Raw genomic sequence first — 18987 nt, 5'->3', positions numbered from 1 at the left:
CTGTGCAATTCTCACCGGATGTGTGAACCGGCTCTATAGAGAGCCGGTCAATTGGATGCAGGGACACCCACATCCAATTTGCAGTAGTCTGAACCCAGCCTTAGGCCCTGAGTGATTTTATGCTTGAAGCTTGTAGCTCTAAAACTCTCAAAAAGCCAAATTCAATTTATTTCAATGGACCCTGTACCGGCTGTGAACCCTAAAGCGCATGCGTGAAGCGCGCTGCACTTTGTGAATGGCCTGGCGGTGGGGGAAGGGGGACCAAACTTCCGGGTAGAGTTGCCACCTCATCCCTTTAAAACCGAACACATTTTAATTACACAGGTTCTGGGGCTAATTAAGGTTGTGATTAAACTCACTTGGTGTCTTATCTGCATTATGAACCTGTGTAATTCATATTGGGGGCCCAGGGGCTTAAAGGGATGAGGTGGCAACCCTACTTCCAGGTGATCTTGCCGCGGTGAAATCACCCGGAAGTGGAAGCGCATACCTGTCAAAACGAGGTATCCGTTCATCCCCTCCCCTCCGAAAGGTGCCAAATGTGGCACAGGAGAGGGGGGTGGAGCTCCGCTTTAGCTATTTTAAAATAAGTTTTCACTTACCTGTCTCTGGGGGGTCCAGGAATGTGGTCATATTTCCTGTGTATGTAGAAGATATATCCGCAGAATAGGATAAAAGACACAGAGGCCAGGGATAGCAGAAGAGCAAAAATCCAGAAAACAAGAGCCCACATTGTCACCGAGAAGCTGCAGAAGCCTTTTGGCTGACAACAACTCTTCTCAATTCCAAGCCGGCTGCTGAAAATAGGACAAAGGCCAACAACAAACTCGATTTCCTGGATTGGTCCAACCTTCCTTTAGACTGGGGCCTCTACAATAAGATGAGGGCTGTGCAGTGCTTGGTGGTGCAATATGAGAAACTTGCATTTTATAGCTCCTCAGCATGATACAGGATTTAAAGGGACAATAAACTCTGGATTTAAAAAAAAATGATATTCTATTAAATATTCTTAACTCAAAAAAAGTCCCTTTTGTTACTCTCAGCCTCCTCCAAATTATTATTATTATTTTATTTTGCTGCTGTGATCTGACTCCCTGTTAGAGAGGGGCTACGTTCGATCTCCGAGGTCCCACTGTATGTAGCCGCTCTCTCTTGCTCGCTCCTGAGATGGACTATGGGATTTGTAATGTGCATAGAGCAATGTACATGACAGCAACTACATAGCTCCCAACTGTCCCTGATTTCGAGGGACTGTCCCTGATTTGGAGCAATGTCCCTCTGTCCCTCATTCCTCCTCATTTGTCCCTCATTTTGGTCTGATCTATATAGATGTATATAAAATGCACTTTTTATCTATCAAAAAGTAGTTTCCAGCGCTAAACCTTTCATCTGATTTCTAAATTGCTGCATTTGCAAATTCCAAAAGCCAATATAAAGGAATAGTATTGGTAAAAAAAGCACTTGTGGGTTTACCCATCTTGTTTTTTTGTACAATTCTCCTATAACCACTTCAGCCCCGGACCATTTGGCTGCCCAAAGACCAGAGCACTTTTTGCGATTCGGCACTGCGTCGCTTTAACTGATAATTGCGCGGTCGTGCGACGTTGTACCCAAACAAAATTGTCATCCTTTTTTTGCAACAGAGCTTTCTTTTGGTGGTATTTGATCACCTCTGCGGTTTTTATTTTTTTTTGCGCTATAAACAAAAAATAAGCGTCACTTTTGAAAAAAAAGCAATATTTTTTACTTTTTGCAATAATAAATATCCCCCAAAAATATATTAAAAAACTATTTTTTTCCTCAGTTTAGACCAATATGTATTCTTCTACATATTTTTGGTAAAAAAAATCGCAATAAGCGCATATTGATTGGTTTGCCCAAAAGTTATAGTATCTACAAAATAGGCGATAGTTTTTTGGCTTTTTTATTATTCATTTTTTTTTTTTTACTAGTAATGGCGCCAATCTGCGATTTTTATCGGGACTGCAACATTATGGCGGACGCGTCGGACAATTTTGGCACATTTTTGGGACCATTGTCATTTTTACAGCGATCAGTGCTATAAAATTGCATTGATTACTGTAAAAATGTCACTGGCAGTGAAGGAGTTAACCACTAGGGGGCAGTGAAGGGGTTAAGTGTGTCCTATTGTTAGTGTTCTAACTGAAGGGGGGAGGGGACTGTGCAGGAAAGATAACAGATGTCTGTTCATACTCTGTATGAACAGACAATCTGTCTGTTCTCCCCTCAGAGAACTGGAAACTGTGTGTTTACACACACAGATCTCGGTTCTCCGTGTGCCCTGAGCAAAAGCAAGAGCCCGGCGGTGATCGCAACCGCCGGGCACTCGCATCGGGTCCATGGGCGAGCAGGGGGCGCGTGCACGCACCTCCGGCGGTGCACACGTGCCCCCTAGTGGCCTTCTATGGTACCGACGTACCACGATGGCGATTCGCGCAGCCGAGCCATGTTGCCACAGTATAACTGCGGCGGCTGGTCGGCATGCGGATAAGGGGGTGTGGCAGGGGGTGTGTCCTATGCCTGCATACTTTTGCTGATAGGTGTCCCTCATTCCCATCTCAAAAAGTTGGGAGGTATGCAACTAACATGCAGTGCTGGTTCCAAACAAACAGAAGTGAGGGGAAAAGGAGAGGTTCTGGAGCTCACTGAGTTTGTTACACAAAAGTTGAAAAATGCAATAAGAAAAATGGAATAAGAAAATAGATTACAAGCCCATGAAGTAGTGGATGTGTATATATTACTTTATAAAAACAAGGATACTATTTAGTGTCTCTTTAATGGGTGAATGTTGTCCCCTTTGAAGAGAGGAATACTTTATAGGGTGGAGTTGACCACATCTGATGAGGACTAACCATTTTCCAACTGCCAGCATTTACTGCTGGTGGGCGGCTGCTCCTGGCACCGCCATGGCTCTATCCAATTGCTTTGCAACAGAAACACACCACTTCTAGTTGCACATTGCTTAAAGAATAATTTTTTTAGGCTGTGGAACGCACGCCGTTACCACGCCACCTTAGCGGCTATTGGTTTCCAGCCAGCGGAGCATTGTCAGCTCCTATTTTTTTTTAATTTTTTTATTCTTTTGTCTAATAAATTCATATTTTTTCAGATTTACGCTATGAGGCTTCCTTGTTTTCTCTAACATGAACTTGCTCCGGTGGACACCATTTAAAGAATGATAGCGAATTAAGTGGGAAGGAGATCACGGACCCTGAGAGAGGGATTTCTGTCATCCAGGATTCCGGCTATTGGATCTACATATGCCCTATACCCCTGCAGGGGTTGGGATATCCGGTGAGTGTGGGCACAAGTGGGGGCCTAACTAAAAACGGACTACACCAGTACTGAAAATCTGTTGGGGATCACCTGCATATACACACCATCTGCGCACAGGGACTTCCTTTACACCTATTGGACAATTTTTTTTGGACAATTTTTACTGGTGCACATGATATTTATACACGTTTTTGGTTGCACACATTCACGAACTGATTGATCATATCTATATTTTTTTGACTGCTGCACATTTATTAATCATATATTTAGCACTCACTTTTTCAGAATTTTTTTCAGTCAATTTCAGAGGATTTTTAGTCGTTTATTTTTTATGTCACATGGCACCTTAGTGGAATTTTCAATGTGAATATGTTTTAGTGTCACTTATACCAGTTTTTTTTATATATTTTTTATGTTCTTTATGTTTATTTTCACTTCGTACTAATGCTGGTGACTTGCACACCCACATCCTATATGATATATACACTGTAAATGGTTGTAGCATTTTTTAGGATTTTTTCATCATATTTGTTGTGGACTTTGGTGGACACATTTTATATATTTTGATTCATTTATTCACTTGTTAGCTTTCACCTCCTTAAATTGTTTGTGAACAGCGCCATTCCCCTATTAGAACATACTTTAGTACGTGGATTGCACTTTGGTGTTTTCCTTTTGCTTGGGGGGCTGCAGTTCCTTGCTGGTTTTGATCCTAAGCGCGGAATATTTGAGTCTCAGGCTCTAATTGTGCTTTAAGAAAAAAAAATCCCATTGCAGGCCATGCATCTGGCGCCCTGCATGTAGATTAGGGGCCGGGTGCATGGATCAGAGGGGCGGCGCCCCTGCGCCCTGCATGGACAGGCCGCCACTGACGCAGATTTAAATACACTAACAAATTGAAGCCAAGCTCCGGCTCACTTGTTTTAATCAGTTACAGCAAACAGTTCTGCTTTTGCTTTGCTTTTCGATTGGCTGCTATGAGTCCCCACGCCATGCATATTATTTTTCTGTTTATATTTTTTGGTAAGTTCTCTGCATTGTGTATAGTTGCTTTTGCCAACATTTGCAGAGCTGTTATCATCTGCCTTTTGCTGGCGTTAAAACCTTGCAGGCAGCATATGGGTTAAAAATATACACTGCAGAGTTATATAAGTTTTTCATAATGCGCTGACTCTGTATTATTGAAATTGCCTCAGTCTGAACGAGGTTGGACAAATCCAGGTGAATCAAGTTTGTTGCTGTTTAATAATTGACAGCCCTATGTTCTATTATTTTTAGCAGCCAGCGTAGCATTTACAAGTGTTACTATGAACCCAAAGGTGTGGCCACCAATGTAAGGAACATTCTTTCCACTGCCCACCAATGTAAGGAACATTCTTTCCATTGACCACCAATGTAAGGGGCATTCTTTCCATTGACCACCAATGTAAGAAGCATTCTTTCAACAAATAATGCATATAGGTAAGCAAGTATGCCAACCGTCATATAACTACATACATTGTATATACTCATGGTTGGCAACCCATCAGTAGCTTGCCAACATCTACTGTAATTAATGCAAACTTTCTCAACCTTTCTACTCCATGGGAATCCCTGAAATATTTTTTCAGGTCTCAATGAACCCCTGCTAAAATTAATTAAAAAAGGGTCACTGGAAAGAATGCTCCCATACATTAGTGGTCAATTGAAAAAATGCCCCTGATGTAGCACCCTGGGGTTTAGTCAGGAACCTCCTCACAAATTTACTTGCGAAGAGTAGTCATCTTAGTCAATTGATAGAGATCTATTGATTTCTCCCTAAATTTGGCCTTGTTGCACTTTTCTCTTCTACCACTAGGTGGCCGGGAACTTGGTGGTACTAGATATTAGAGGGCAACCCAAGGTCAGGTTATGGGTATGTGGGGTATCTCAGCCAATGAGCAGGGGTTTTCTTGAATCCCTTGGCCTGCTGGGAGAACGTATATATTCGGGTGAGGTCAGGTAATCGCTGTTCTGTGCCACCTGGACGGCTGTCTGGGTGGACGTGTGTCGTACTCCCCGGGCTGCAAAACCGGAGATTGGGCCTATCCCGGGGGGCCCCTAGCTGCCAGGCTGTGTGAGGGCCTATCCAGAAGTAAGAGGGCAGCACACGGTTGGGACTGCGGCTTGCAGTCCAACCGAAAGTGACGGTTCTGTCGGCCGGAGAACCTGTCAGTGGTCGGAGGTAGAAGGGAAGCTGTCCAACCACCTTTACCAGGGACCACAGTGAGTAACTGAAGAAAGTACCGGAACCATATTCTCAACAAACGGGCACGGTGGAGAATCGGGAAACTTCATGCAGTGATCAAGTCAGGGACCCAACCTGTGGCGGAGACACTTGCAGGGCAGCCTTGTTAGTCAAGCCAGGGACCTCACAGGTTAGCAGAGGTGAAGCTTGAGAAGTATCTAGAGTACCAAGCAAGGGACCCAGCAGGGATGCATGGGTGACACTTGAGGGAGATACCATCGCCAACCTTGGAGGAGCTCAAGGGATTTAGTCAGTGAATGAGAGGGTCTAGTGAGAGACCGGGAGCTCGAGTGTTCAAGAACTACAAGAGGCAGTTGTAGTGGAGCTGAAAGGACTGTTACGTTTGAGTTAGGAACTGTTAAAGGACTGTTGCCATAGGAGACAGCATTCCTGCATGTGCAGAAATTACGCCTTGCTGGGGCCTTTCCCTGCACAGCTGTCTCCTATTGAAGTCTTGGAGTCTGCTAATTGAATAACTACTTAAGGGTGTCCTGGCCCTAACCCTCTTTCCCCCAAAAAATACAAAAAGGACTATCAAAAGAAGTAAAACCTCTTTTACATCCAAGAAGTGTCTGGTCCCCAATGGCTTTCACCATCTTTTGCACCCACTATGCCTCACAACCCACTACATATTGAAGGATGTCAGCTATCTTTGGCCTTGGAGGTCCTCATTAGACTGGACAAGGCCAGAAATCTTGTGTCAGGAACGGTGTCATTACTGGTTTCACCTGCACCAAATTCATATAATTCTGGTGACCACCAGCAGGTGTCTCTCTGCCTGGATTACCAACCAGCTATCAAGCACACCTGTTGTGTGTCTGCTGGTCTATATAAACCCGCCCTGAACCAAAGCTCAAATGCTTCCCTCTGCTATCCCTGAACCTGCTTTTGTTCCTGCTGTGTCCTGGACCCCGTTCCGTGTATCCTGTACTTGGGACCTGTTACCTGCTCCCTTTACGGTCCGCTTCCTTATACCTGACTTCTGTTCCTCTTTTGCTCTGTCCCTGCCTTGTTTATTTCATGTTTGTTTCCTTTGCTTGTGTATATGTATTAGTTAGATAGTTAGGTGTTTTGGGGTTTTGCTGTGTCTTGCACTTATCACTCGTTTATGTTTTGCTGTTTGGTTTGCACGTGTGTCTTTATTTTAAATAAACGTACTTTTTTAACTTATTTGTTGGTTCCTAATTCCTTGGTGCAGCCCAACGATCTGATCACCTGTATTGGATGTCTGTGTATGACATCCCGTGACAGAATTCTGAAGCCATACAATCAGATCGGTTGCACCTGGGAATTGGGTCTGAGCACTTGCTATTATTGAAAGATGCATCTGGAAGATATTCTGTATTTGCTCCTGGCAAAAGATGACAGAGATTTTTGTTATCAGACATTAAGTGAATGCACTAGGGAACATTTGTTAGAATACATCCGTCTAGGTTATGTTTTTATCAAGGCAGTATTTTGTTTCAAGAAGTGCAACCATTGATTCAGATCTGTGCTGAGTTGGCCCTGTCCGATGCCAGTCTAGAGAAGGTGATGATTATACACCCCCTTTTAGTGCAGCTCAGGTAGAGTCTTTGGTTTGGCTATTGGAAGATGACTCAGCCTTTTTCTTTGAACAATATTCAGCTTGTCCTCAACAGGTGCTTGCAGAATGTATTGAGTCAGTGCAGTCTCTGGTCAGACGAGCGATGTGCAAACCTGTTTTTGTGCAATCGCTATTATAGGCCTGGTCAAGTTTGTTGTCAGCTCCCAACCACCCATTTCTGTGGCTAGATACCAGCCTGCTGGGATGTCTTCCTCTCCTTTACCCCCAACAACCACAGTTGCCGCCCAATACACCCTTCTACCAATGAAGTACCAGTACCCTGTTTCCTCCTCCTGCATCTACCCTGTCTTTAACCCTTCTGCTTCTTCTTGGCTGCCTCCATCAGCTCCACTAAATCTCCCTTCAAAATCAGCTCCCTCTGTCTTCCCATCCTTCCGCTCTTCCCTTCTACCAGCTGCATCCACTACCTACAGCCCTGTATCCACATACACATCTTTAGTGGCTAAAACCAAAAAGAAGCAGAAGTTTTTCTCAACCCATACCATCATACCAGTATCCAATCCTGCCTCCACTCCATCCGTCATCCGGCTTGCTGAGCCGGTGCCTGTCGCCCAGCTTGCTGAGCTGGTGCCCATTTCCCAGCCTACTGGGCCGGTGCCCGTTTCCCAGCCTACTGGGCCGGTGCCCGTTTCCCAGCCTACTGGGCCGGTGCCTGTTTCCCAACCTACTGGGCCGGTGCCCGTTTCCCAGCCTGTTGAGCCGGTACCAGTTACCCAGCCTGCTGATACGGTGCTCGCTGCCCGGCCTGATGTTTTAGTGTCTGCTGCCCAGCCCGATGACCCAGAGCCTGCTACCCAGCCAGATGATCCAGAACCTGCTGCCCAGCTTGACGTGCCTCTGCCTGCTGCCCAGCTTGATGTGCCTCTGCTTGCTGCCCAGCCTGATGACCTGGTGTCCTTTGCCCAGCCTGATGACATAGAGCCTGCTAAACCTGTTTCTGATGCCCATCTTGTCGCCGTTTCAATCCCGCTTTTCGCCCAGCCTGAATGTAATGCCTCTGTGTGGTTCGCCTCCGATGGGTTCTTGCCCGTTGCCCTCCTTATTTTAATTTCCAGATCCAAACTTCCTGACCCTGGTGGTGGGGTGCATGTCCTATTTTCACACTCTGATGGCACGTCCCCCAGTGAACTAAAGGACTCTAGCCAGGGGCGGACTGATAACTCATGGGGCCCCCGGGCAATAGGAGATTATGGGGCCCCCAGGCAGTCAGAGATTATGGGGCCACACAGTATACACACACACAGTATACAATCACACAGTATACACATACATGTACACACAGTATACACAGACAGATGTAAAAAAAACACAGATTTATATATACTGTCCCTGGTTTTACTGAGGCTGGCAACCCTGATGGGGCCCCCTAGTGGCCCAGGGCCCTCGGGCAGTGCCCGAGTGGCTCAATGGTCAGTCCGCCCCTGACTCTAGCCTTAGAAGTGTGAAGAAGTCCGCAGACTCAGTAGGGAAACTGTCAAACAAGGGCTGAATGGAGTGTCTGGAGGCCACTCCTTAAAGCGGTGTTCTGCGCAAAAAGAAAAAAAAAAAAAAAAAAATGAAAAGCCTGCAGCTACACATACTGCAGCTGCTGGCTTTTAACATTAAGACACTTACCTGTCCTGGAGTCCAGCGATGTTGGCACCGCAGCTGATGTTTCCATCAGCTGTCGTGTGCTGCTGCCGCCATTGCGGGTAAGGGTATCCGGCAGTGTAGCCTTACGGCTTCATGCCGGGAACCCTACTGCAATATGTTTTTCTTTAATACTGCATTCTAGTCACTACATGGAGCTTATGATACATATTTTAAAATATGGGAAATGTTGTTCAACTTGCATGAATGTTTTGACATTAGTGCAACAAAGGCTTTATAAACAGACACCCCCCTAGTATCAGAAAGGCATTACTGCTAGAGAATACATGATATGCAACTAATCCCAGTTGCATATCATGAAGAGTGTTTAGGGTATAACAAAGACTACTCTTTATCTGTATTTAGTGTACTGTATACGTGTTTGTATTTGGGCTGTAGTTGTTGACCGAAGAGCTCAAGAATAGTTCATCCGCAGGACCCTTAGAGATTTGGTCCACCACTGAGCTCCAAATGTGTTACTCGGGATAATAATAACGCTGAACTTGAAGACATATTTAAAAAACAAACAGTAATGCAGGTTTGTAATCATTACTACAAGATTAAATGCTTTTTTTTTTCTTTAATTTTTACTAAAAATGCAGGAATTACAAAAAAAACGAAAAAACTGTCAAGGCACAATGCCTAAAAGTACAAAGGGAAGGAATACAAAACAAAAATTACACACAGATGAGCATATGGAATTTTTTACACAAACGCTTCACTGTGGCCCTTGTAACAAGCAATGTAAGTATCTGAATTTGATCTGGTATTAGCATCTTGAATACTAGTATATAACACGTCCATATCTACATTCTTTGCTTTTCAACAAATACATTCAAAAATACATAGCTCTCTATGCATTTTTAGTTTAAAGAGTTAGTTCCATTTTACCACAAATCTGCCTAAGCAGGTAAGGGGTGCCTGTAGATAAAAACAAACTGCAGCTTTGACTGAAGTTGAATGATGCCCTTGCTATAGGTGTAGGCAATTTATGTAACTTACCCAGGGCCTTGAATGTACCTCCTGTAGCCTGGTTGAAAAACTCCCACAGATGGCATCATCCCATCCTGCCTTGTTGCTAGGACTTTGCTAAGGTTCACTCCCAGCTGCTACTGCTCACTCCAGCCATCACTGGAGTGAGCTCTCAAACCCTGGCACATGTGTGGTCCACTATCTCCTCTATCATAGCATCACTAAGCTCAAAGCTACAGCAACTGGGGATAAAGAGTGCACGCAAAGGAGTTTGATTTAGCTGGGAGTGTCTTAGCAACGTCCTAGCAACAAGGCAGGACAGGATCATGCCATCTCTGGGAGTGTTTTGGCCAGGGTTTCAGAAGTACATAAATGGCCTACTCCTATGGTTAGGACATTATTTAACTTTGGTGAAAGCTACACAGTTTATTTCAACCTACAGGCATCCCTTACATGTATAAGCAGTTTTCTGGTAAAAGTAAGCTGACCCTTTACAATTACATTTTTTTTTTTTGTTTGTAAACTCATTAGTATATAGACTTTTACATAGTCTTCTTATTTTAGACAGTTATTTGACATAGTCTCTACATGAAACAATATACATAAAAACTCTATTTCTTTGTGGTTCCAGAGATTGTTCGGGGCCTCAGTCTACATATTGCCCCTCCCATGGGCCGTAGAGAGCCTGTGTCGTATATCTCAAAGCTTTGTCCTTCCACCAACTCAAACTCGAATCTCTGCAGGAGCTTGGCTAATACCACCTTCGCTTCCATCTATATAGGAAGACACATAAAATCAGTTTTCGGTACACCCAACAGTAACAATTTAGATACAACTCATGCAGCTTCTCATATTTAAAATGTTCCAAGACAGAGATCTCCCTGCCATAATTTCTGATTGTGTTGCTGTCCAATGGGAGTTTTAGGTCTTCCTGTACCCCTTTGTGTTTCATCTCCTTCTGTTACAATCTCCATAATATGAAAGAAATTAAAAGAATCCAGCAGGCGGAATGGGAGCCCCTTATACAGGCCACAGAAGATGTGCAAAAGTTCAAAGAGAGCACCAAGGGGAAGGTGCAAACCTCTGGAATGCTATTGTGATCTCTCTGTGTTTAAGATGCTGATCTGCACACCTGCTGGCCATGCGGCAGTAGTAGAGGGGATGTATTGACTAAGGCTGTTGCCGAAACGCATCAGTGGTTTTGCTTGGCACTTTTTGTCACCAACTATTAAAATCGCTATATGGACTACAGAGTTGCCGGCTCAATCCTTTTACTTGTTTCAGTAGTAGAGGGGAGCTGGATAAAGATTTTCACAGGTCGTCAAAATGTGGACACAGTCATTACTTGAGCCCAATGGGCCTCTATTTGGCAGGTCACCACAAAGGCAGGGAACTCTCCAGGAAAGAACATTCACCCGAGTTGAGAAATCCAAGTGTAATAAGTCAAAATGAGAGCCAAATGAGAAATCCTTGGGAGTCCAAAGTCATTATTGTTCTACTGGGTACCACAACCAGGGCAAAAGCCACAAATGCGGTTTGGGGGGTCACACAATCCCTTTTCATTGGGCCCCCCCAAAATGCATTGGTGGCTTTATTTGCACACTTCTGATATTTGGTTGCTTTTTATATGCTTTACATTTATTTGACTGTTTTTTTAGACTGTGCTTTTGAGTTATGTTAAATACCTATTGTACCCTATGACAACTTTTTTTACCCGCAGACACCAATTGTATCACCTTGAACTGAGGAAGTTGCAATTTAAAGCCACAAAACGCATTTTATTTGGTGAAATAAAGTAATTGGATGTTTTACTAAAGCAGACGACTCATGCCTATCCTTTGAACAATCACATCGGGCGCTTCTGCCAATAGAACTACCTAACGGTTCTTTTTGTGCTGATTCTTTCTACCACTTCATTCACCCACCTGAGAACCCTCAAAGAGCACCCAGGATGGGAATGCCGAGGCATAGAGAGCCGCCACACTGACCCTGCATGGAGATAGTAATTGTAAGTCCATTTGGACCATTTTTGCCTTTTATTGTGGAAGCATGGTTTTCTTGTTTTCTAATTAATCTATTACACTATACAGTGAGGGCTCTCCTGCCTCCATCTCTTTTTTTTTTTTTTTTCTTTTTGGTGGAAAATCGGAGCTCTACCAAAAACCCCAGGCCAGCTCCTCAGGATTCTTCAGTCCATGATCTACCACCACACCCAGACCTTATTGGTGGCTTTTGAGCTGCTTGTTTTAATCAGTTGAACAATAAAGAATTTTGACTCTTAAGGATTTTTCATTTGGAACTCTCTTTCACTTTTTAAACTTGAATGTTATCTCCAGGACAGTCCCCTGCCTTTGCGGTGAGCTGCTGAATAGAGGCCAATAGGGCTCAAGTAATGACATGCCACATTTCATTTTTTTGGCGAGGGGGGGCAGGTACTTAGTTTTGACAGGTACCCAGCTCCCACTTCCGTTCGGACTGCCTAGGCGGCTCGAGCGGAAGTTCTCCTCTAACTGCAATCTTCTGGGTTATGTCACAGGTCCCAGAAGATTCCCCGGCCATTCAGGATGTGCAGCGGGGCTCACGCATGCGCAGTGGGTACCCGACTGTAAAGCCGCAAGCTCTCACAGCCAGGTGCCCACACTAGTGATGCCGGCACCAGGGAGAGGCGAGGGAGAGAACGGAGGCTTCAGGAGGCTGCATCGCCGGATCCTAGGACAGGTGAGTGTTTATTGAAAGTCAGCAGCTACACTTTTTGTAGCTGTTGACTTTTAATAAACACGGAAACGTCTGGAACTTCGCTTTAAACAAAGAGATATCACAACAGAGTGGTCAACATTTGTAAGAAACTGTCAAATGCACTTCCCCCGACCGAGGGCTCTGACATTTAAACTGAGATTTGGAGGAATATGGAAGTAGAGAATATCAATGGGGAAATTCAATAAAGCTGCTGAGCCACTTTTCTGATGTTAATTACTCTTGTTAATGTATTGCTCCAAATTCACGAAGCTTCTGCAACTTCTTTGGCTCTGACAGCGACTCGCGTAACAAATTCAGGTAGTTCTAAAATATTTTACATTGTGGCCGGTGGTGGCTGGTGTTTTTTTTTTTTTTTTGGAGGGGGGGTTTCGGCAAGCAACCACCCATTCCTCCCCCCCCGAGCAGCACCCACTGTTCTGGTACTTACCCCATCATGGGGGGGTGGCAGGCAACGTGGTGCAGTGTCTTGGCTTCGAGTCCTCTCCTCCATGGCGGCTTCCCTCCTCCTCCTAGGCATCTAAAAGGATCACCTGTCTTTTCAGCCAATCGGGTGACCGGTTTTAAAACCCGCTTCCTGATTGGCCGGGATTCAAGTGCAAGTTTTCGACAGGTACATTAATTTAGCACATGCTGTAACTCTTTTAGAACACATAAGAGACACTTTCGCAAAATCTGTGTGCGCCAGTCTTTATGAATTTCAGGGAGTGTGTAAAAAAACAGCCCTGATTATTCTGTAACACATAAGCATCTACTCATTTATACTGTCTTGTGAAATAGAATTTGAGTAGAGTGATTTAAAGTGGTTCTAAACCTCAGACATGAAATATGAACAAAGCACATATTTCTATAGTGTTTTTGCATCTCTCCAATGCACTAAGTGGCAGTTCACACTCGTGTGATGCGGGAACCGGCACGATTCCAGTGGCTGATCCCGCATCGCATAGGACTCGCAGGCAATTCACACTGCACTATGCGAACCACTGCGCATGTCAATAGAAAGTTAAAGACACCCCCCAATCAGTTCGCATATCGCAGTGTGAACTGTCAAATGGTGCAGGAATCGGAACACATGGGTGTAAACACCAATGTAATCCGATTCCAGTGTGGACCAAAAAAAAGGATCCTGTACCTTATTGGTGTGAATGCGATGCAAATTCACCCATACAATGTGTATGGCTGAATTCGCATCGCACAGGCATTTGTATGTGATCTGTACAGCAGTGCGGTGCGAATCACATGCATTGCCTAACATCGCACTAGTGTGAACCCAGCCTAAGTGTCTGTTATCAGCATAAGTCACTTATGACAAATTTACCAGACACCAAGAGAAAGGAGAGGGATCAATCTGATTGACAGCCTCAGCTCTGTTCCTGTGTGAAGGGGTCCCTTCCCTCCATTCAGCTCTCAGGGCTCTTGCACAGTGCATAGCTGCATCTCCCGGGCCCCTTGCTTAATGAGTCTGTGAAAAATCCTTTTCATCTCTGAGTCTTACAAGGAAGTACAGGTCAGATGGCTGCAAATAAACAGGCACCACTTATGTAGGAGGATTTGTTTCACCACTGTGCGCCACCTGAGGCCAGTCACTGCTCTGGGTATAGGTAAGAGTTCAAAACCCCTTCAAAGGGTCAGTTCACAAGTTGGATACTCAATGTTTGGTAGAGACTGGAGAGTTAATATGTAACTGCACCCTTTCTCCCAGTCATAAGCTGGCTATACAGGGACCGATGATGAAGCGGATGAGATTCGATCCATGTATGCAGATTTTTTACATACGATTATTGCCGGCAGCTATAAGCACTAGCAGTATTCATTGTGTTCTGCCATCCAGGAAGGCTGTCCCCCCCGCTGGCAGAACACAATAGCGCCATGGTATGCATTCCCCCATCAACACTAAATGTGTTGATGGAGAAATTGAGTCATCTATGGGCTGCTTAAAGTGTTTGTTACAACACTTCATATTCCTGATATGTGCCTGCTATACCATGTACTTGTATGAGAAAGTATCCTGTTCTCTTTGTATTGCTTCCTTTATGTGAAATCCCTGCTGTTCCTGCCAGTCCCTCTGCTTTCCTATTAAAAACTGACCACACTAGGCAGGAGAGCACACAATGGTCAGTTATCTAGCTATGCTGGGAACTCAGTGTACTCCCCTCCAATGATAAAACTTGTCCTGACACCCCCCTCCCTGCACAGCCATTCACTGGGAAGCTCAGTGTACTGCTGCTTCTCCTCCCCCAGCTCTTTTGCAGCTGAGAACAGAGGAAATGTGATCACTTATAAGAAAAGGGAAAAAAGGTATTTATAATGTTTTTTTAATCTATACACAAATGTTTTGCCTTTCATTTCTTTTTTAAACTGAATGGGTTGTTTTACAAGGTGATTGTTTACAATCACTTTAACACTCACCTGTTCCCGATCCAATGAGATATCACTGACTACATCGTACAGCTATCCAAATCTTCAGAGCTGGACTTGAGAGAACTGAGAATAGAAGTATGGAGGGGAGACTATATAGGGTGCAATTGTACTTTAATATGCAAGTATAGGCGCAATGAACTGGAAACGGCAATGGAGCGAACCCCCCAACCTACAAACTGATATATGAATGGTCAGGAAAACAATGCATATGAAACTATGGAGATATTAAAACTAGGGAATGTAACAGGTAAAATATGTGGAAGGAGCCACAATGGTGGATATATAAATATTTATATTTATATCACAGTCATATGTGTGCAGAAAGGGAGTCCAAGGGTCCATAGAACCAAGACAATAAGTCCACCTGTAGGGCTGCCTTCACTGGGAACTGAAACCAGATTCCAAATCCTGAGAAAAAACAAAAGAGAGAGGCGCCTCTGGGTGTAGACATAAAACAATTTATTCATTAAAACAGGTATCTATCACACTCACATTTAAGAAGTCATCAGAGGGCATGTGAATGTGAAAAATCCGTCATGGGGAATATCATCGGCCGCAGTGGTGACAAGATCCAAAACGAGGCTCGGAGCGCAGGTGGATAGCCGGCGAGGAGAGATGACGTCACTGATCGAGCGACGCGTTTACAGGGCGTACGGGCTGTGGTGACGTGACAGTCGCGCCCCTTCATCAGGCTATGGATGGATGGGACTGGATGCCATAAGAATATAATGTAGGGGGAGGGGCTGGGGCGAAAAATGCTATGATTGGTCCAGACGAAAAGGAGAGGAGGGGGCAGAGGTGACGAACAGGACTGGGGGAGTGGTCACAGCAGTTATTACCAGAAGTGTCAGCAATGGGGTATGGAACAACAAACAATAGTCGGCAGCACAGGCGAAACGAATGTAGGCATAAAAATTATCAAAGACAGTAGTGTACAATGGAAGGGTGGAATGGATACCTGAAAATGCAATTTTTGGACAATAAATAATTCTAATGAGGAAAAGGGAGGTATTGCATGTGTCTCTACCACACGCAAAGCAGGCCCCATGCCAACACGATCGTACTGAAAACGAGCCTACAAAAAGAGCTATATGAACATGTGTGCATGCATGTGCACACACGCACATACACACGCATGCACACATATACGTGAACAAAAACACAGGCAATACAATTATAAGTATCAATGACGTAGCCCAAATAATAGATGATGATGACAAACAATAACAAAATTACAATAAAATTACTACTGGTCATTGAAAAAAGCTTATAGACATATAAATAATATATAGATAAAAATATATAGATTAAAAATACTAACGGTTGAAAACCACTAGTGATTAAAAACAATGGGAAAAAAAGGAGGGGGGGAGTGGGGAAGGGGGGAGGGGGAAGAGAAGGAAATTAAGCTGAAGTGATCTAAAACATACCAGCAACCATTAAAAGAAAAAAATGGAAAAGTTATTATTATATATCATCTAAATCATGAAAATCGATCAATATGGAGCTAAAGAAGTTTATTACAAAATGGCGGAAATCTCGATACTCTCATTAATTCCTTCTGGCGACAGGGCATCCAGGGTATATATCCAGAAAGTTTCACGAGCGCAAAGCTTCTTGAACCTTTCAGCAGGAGGAAGAGACTTGGGGATCTGTTCGTTCACCCACACCTTGAGGCCTACCGTAGAGCTCTGGTGGGCCACCGCAAAGTGTCTCGGGACACTGTGAGGATCAGTGCCGCCCTCAATAAACCTTCTATGCTCGCCAAATCTCTGTCTAAGAGCCCTGATAGTCCGACCTACATAGATCAGCCCGCGAAGGGCAACCAAGGCCATAGATAACGAAGTCCGACGAGCAATTGAAAAAGTCCTTTAACATATAGGTTTTGCCTTTGGTGGTAAAAGACTTTTGTCCGTGATGGACAAAATGGCAAGTTTTACACAAGGCCTTACGGCACTGGTACATACCCACCAAAGATATTAGTATGGGTACAGCAGGAGAGGCTACAATGGATTTGAGCTTACTTGGGGCAATTTTGCGCTTCAAATTGGGAGCCCTTCGGTACGTAACTTTCGGATGAGGAGGGAGTACAGCTGAAAGATGGGGATCCTGTTGTAAGATATCCCAATGTTTAAGCAGAATTTTCTCCATATACTTATGTTTATAGTGGAAAGTGGTTACAAACCTACTGGGGCAATCCTTTAACCACTTCAATACCAGGCACTTATGCACCTTCCCGCCCAGACCAATTTTCAGCTTTCAGCGCTCTCACACTTTGAATGACAATTACTCAGTCATGCTACACTGTATCCAAACAAAATGTTTATCATTTTCTTCTCAGAAATAGAGCTTTCTTTTGGTGGTATTTAATCACCACTGGGTTTTTCATTTTTTGCGATATAAGCAAAAAAACTGCGAAAATTTAGAAAAAAACGTACTGTTTTTTAGTTTCTATTGTAACATTTTGCAAACAAGTCATTTTTCTTCATAAATTTGTGCCAAAATTTATACTGCTACATATCTTTGGTAAAAATAACCCAAATTAATGTATATTATTTGGTCTTTGTGAAAGTCTACAAACTATGGTGCCAATCACTGAAAATTGATCACACCTGATGTACTATCTCACCTGAAGGCCTATCTCATTTCTTAAGACACTAACAAGCCAGGAAGGTACAAATACCCCCCAAAATGACCCCTTTTTGGAAAGTAGACAGTCCAAAGTATTTACTAAGAGGCATGGTGAGTTTTTTGAAGCTGTAATTTTTTCCCACAATTCTTGGGAAAATTAAGATTTTTTTTTTTTTTTTTTTTACATAAACTGGTCATATTAACAGGTTATTTCTCTCACACAGCATATGCATAATTGCAACTACACCCCAAAATACATTCTGCTACTCCTCCTGAGTATGGCGATACCACATGTGTGAGACTTTTACACAGCCTGGCCACATACAAAGGGCCAACACTGAAGTAGCACTTTCATGCGTTTTTCAAGCATAAATTGCACATATCCTTTCTCAACCACCTATTACAGTTTTGAAGGCCCTGGAGCACCAGAACAATGGAATTATCCACAAAATGAACCCATTTTGGAAAGCACACACCCCAACATATAATCTGTGAGGCATAATGAGTCTTTTGAACGGTTCATTTTTTTCCAAAAGGTTTTGAAAAAAGTGGAAAAAAAATGAAAATGCATTTTTTTTTTACACAAAGTTGTCCATTTATAAGATATTTCTAACACATAGCATGTACGTAGCAAAAATGACAACCCAAAATGCATTCCTCTACTCCTCCTGAGTATGGCGATACCACATATGTGAGGCTTTTACACAGCCTGGCCACATACAAAGGCCCAACATTGAAGTAGCACTTTCATTCGTTTTACAAGCATAAATTGCACATATCCTTTCTCAACCACCTATTACAGTTTTGAAGGCCCTGGAGCACCAGAACAATGGAAGTATCCACAAAATGAACCCATTTTGGAAAGCACACACCCCAACATATAATCTATGAGGCATAATTAATCTTTTGAATGGTTCATTTTTTTCCAGAAGTTTTTGGAAAATGTGGAAAAAAATGAAAATGCATTTTTTTTTTTTTACACAAAGTTGTCCCTTTATAAGATATTTATAACGCATAGCATGTACATAGCAAAAATGACACCCCAAAATACATTCTGCTACTCCTCCTGAGTATGGCGATACCACATGTTTGAGACTTTTACACAGCCTGGCCACATACAGAGGCCGAAAATCCAAGTAGCACCTCCAGGCATTCTAACAGCATTAATTACATTTTTGAAGGCCCTTCATATTTCTAACACATAGCAGGTACATACCAAATAACAAAAGATTACCTGTGGTTTTAGAAGTGCAGTGGTCCACAGAGGAGAGCATCGGTCCAGGCAGCAGGCAGGAATGAGGTCAGTGACAGCAAAAGCAATCATCCAGGCAGCAGGCAGGAATACTGTCCATAGTTCGTACAGGCAGAGATACTGTCAGCACAGCCAGAGCACAGCCAAAGCACAGCCAGA

The 18987-nt window shown here is 43.6% G+C and overlaps 2 protein-coding genes and 1 long non-coding RNA gene across 8 annotated transcripts in view; 1 reads left to right on the top strand and 2 right to left on the bottom strand.

Moving 5' to 3' along the window:
* LOC141117627 (cholesterol 24-hydroxylase-like) overlaps positions 1–860 on the bottom strand; it is a 46859-nt gene extending 45999 nt beyond the window's left edge. Inside the window, exon 1 of one of the 2 annotated variants that reach the window (XM_073610568.1) lies at positions 603–860. In XM_073610568.1, coding sequence (XP_073466669.1) covers positions 603–733 — 131 coding nt within the window. In that variant the 5' untranslated portion in view covers positions 734–860. The remainder of the gene's footprint in view (positions 1–602) is intronic. The other variant, XM_073610567.1, reaches the window with a different exon arrangement.
* The window catches only part of LOC141117630 (uncharacterized), a 28001-nt gene extending 18264 nt beyond the window's left edge, over positions 1–9737 (top strand). The window contains exons 2-3 of the long non-coding RNA XR_012237187.1: positions 3131–3315; positions 9401–9737. This is a non-coding gene — a long non-coding RNA (uncharacterized lncRNA). The remainder of the gene's footprint in view (positions 1–3130; positions 3316–9400) is intronic.
* The window catches only part of LOC141117628 (cholesterol 24-hydroxylase-like), a 170596-nt gene that overhangs the window by 78916 nt on the left and 72693 nt on the right, over positions 1–18987 (bottom strand). For 4 of the 5 annotated variants that reach the window (XM_073610571.1, XM_073610574.1, XM_073610573.1 and 1 more), the window contains one exon: positions 9364–10543. The exons of the other annotated variant lie outside the window; for it this stretch is intronic. In XM_073610571.1, coding sequence (XP_073466672.1) covers positions 10382–10543 — 162 coding nt within the window. In that variant the 3' untranslated portion in view covers positions 9364–10381. Of the gene's footprint in view, positions 1–9363; positions 10544–18987 lie in introns of those variants that run through there. 5 annotated transcript variants of the gene reach the window in all.

This window comes from Aquarana catesbeiana, linkage group LG13 (genome assembly GCF_042186555.1).
Source record: "Aquarana catesbeiana isolate 2022-GZ linkage group LG13, ASM4218655v1, whole genome shotgun sequence".
Classification (NCBI taxonomy): domain Eukaryota; kingdom Metazoa; phylum Chordata; class Amphibia; order Anura; family Ranidae; genus Aquarana; species Aquarana catesbeiana.
The sequence above is the reverse complement of the archived record's forward strand: the minus strand, read 5'-3'. Positions and strand labels throughout refer to the sequence as shown.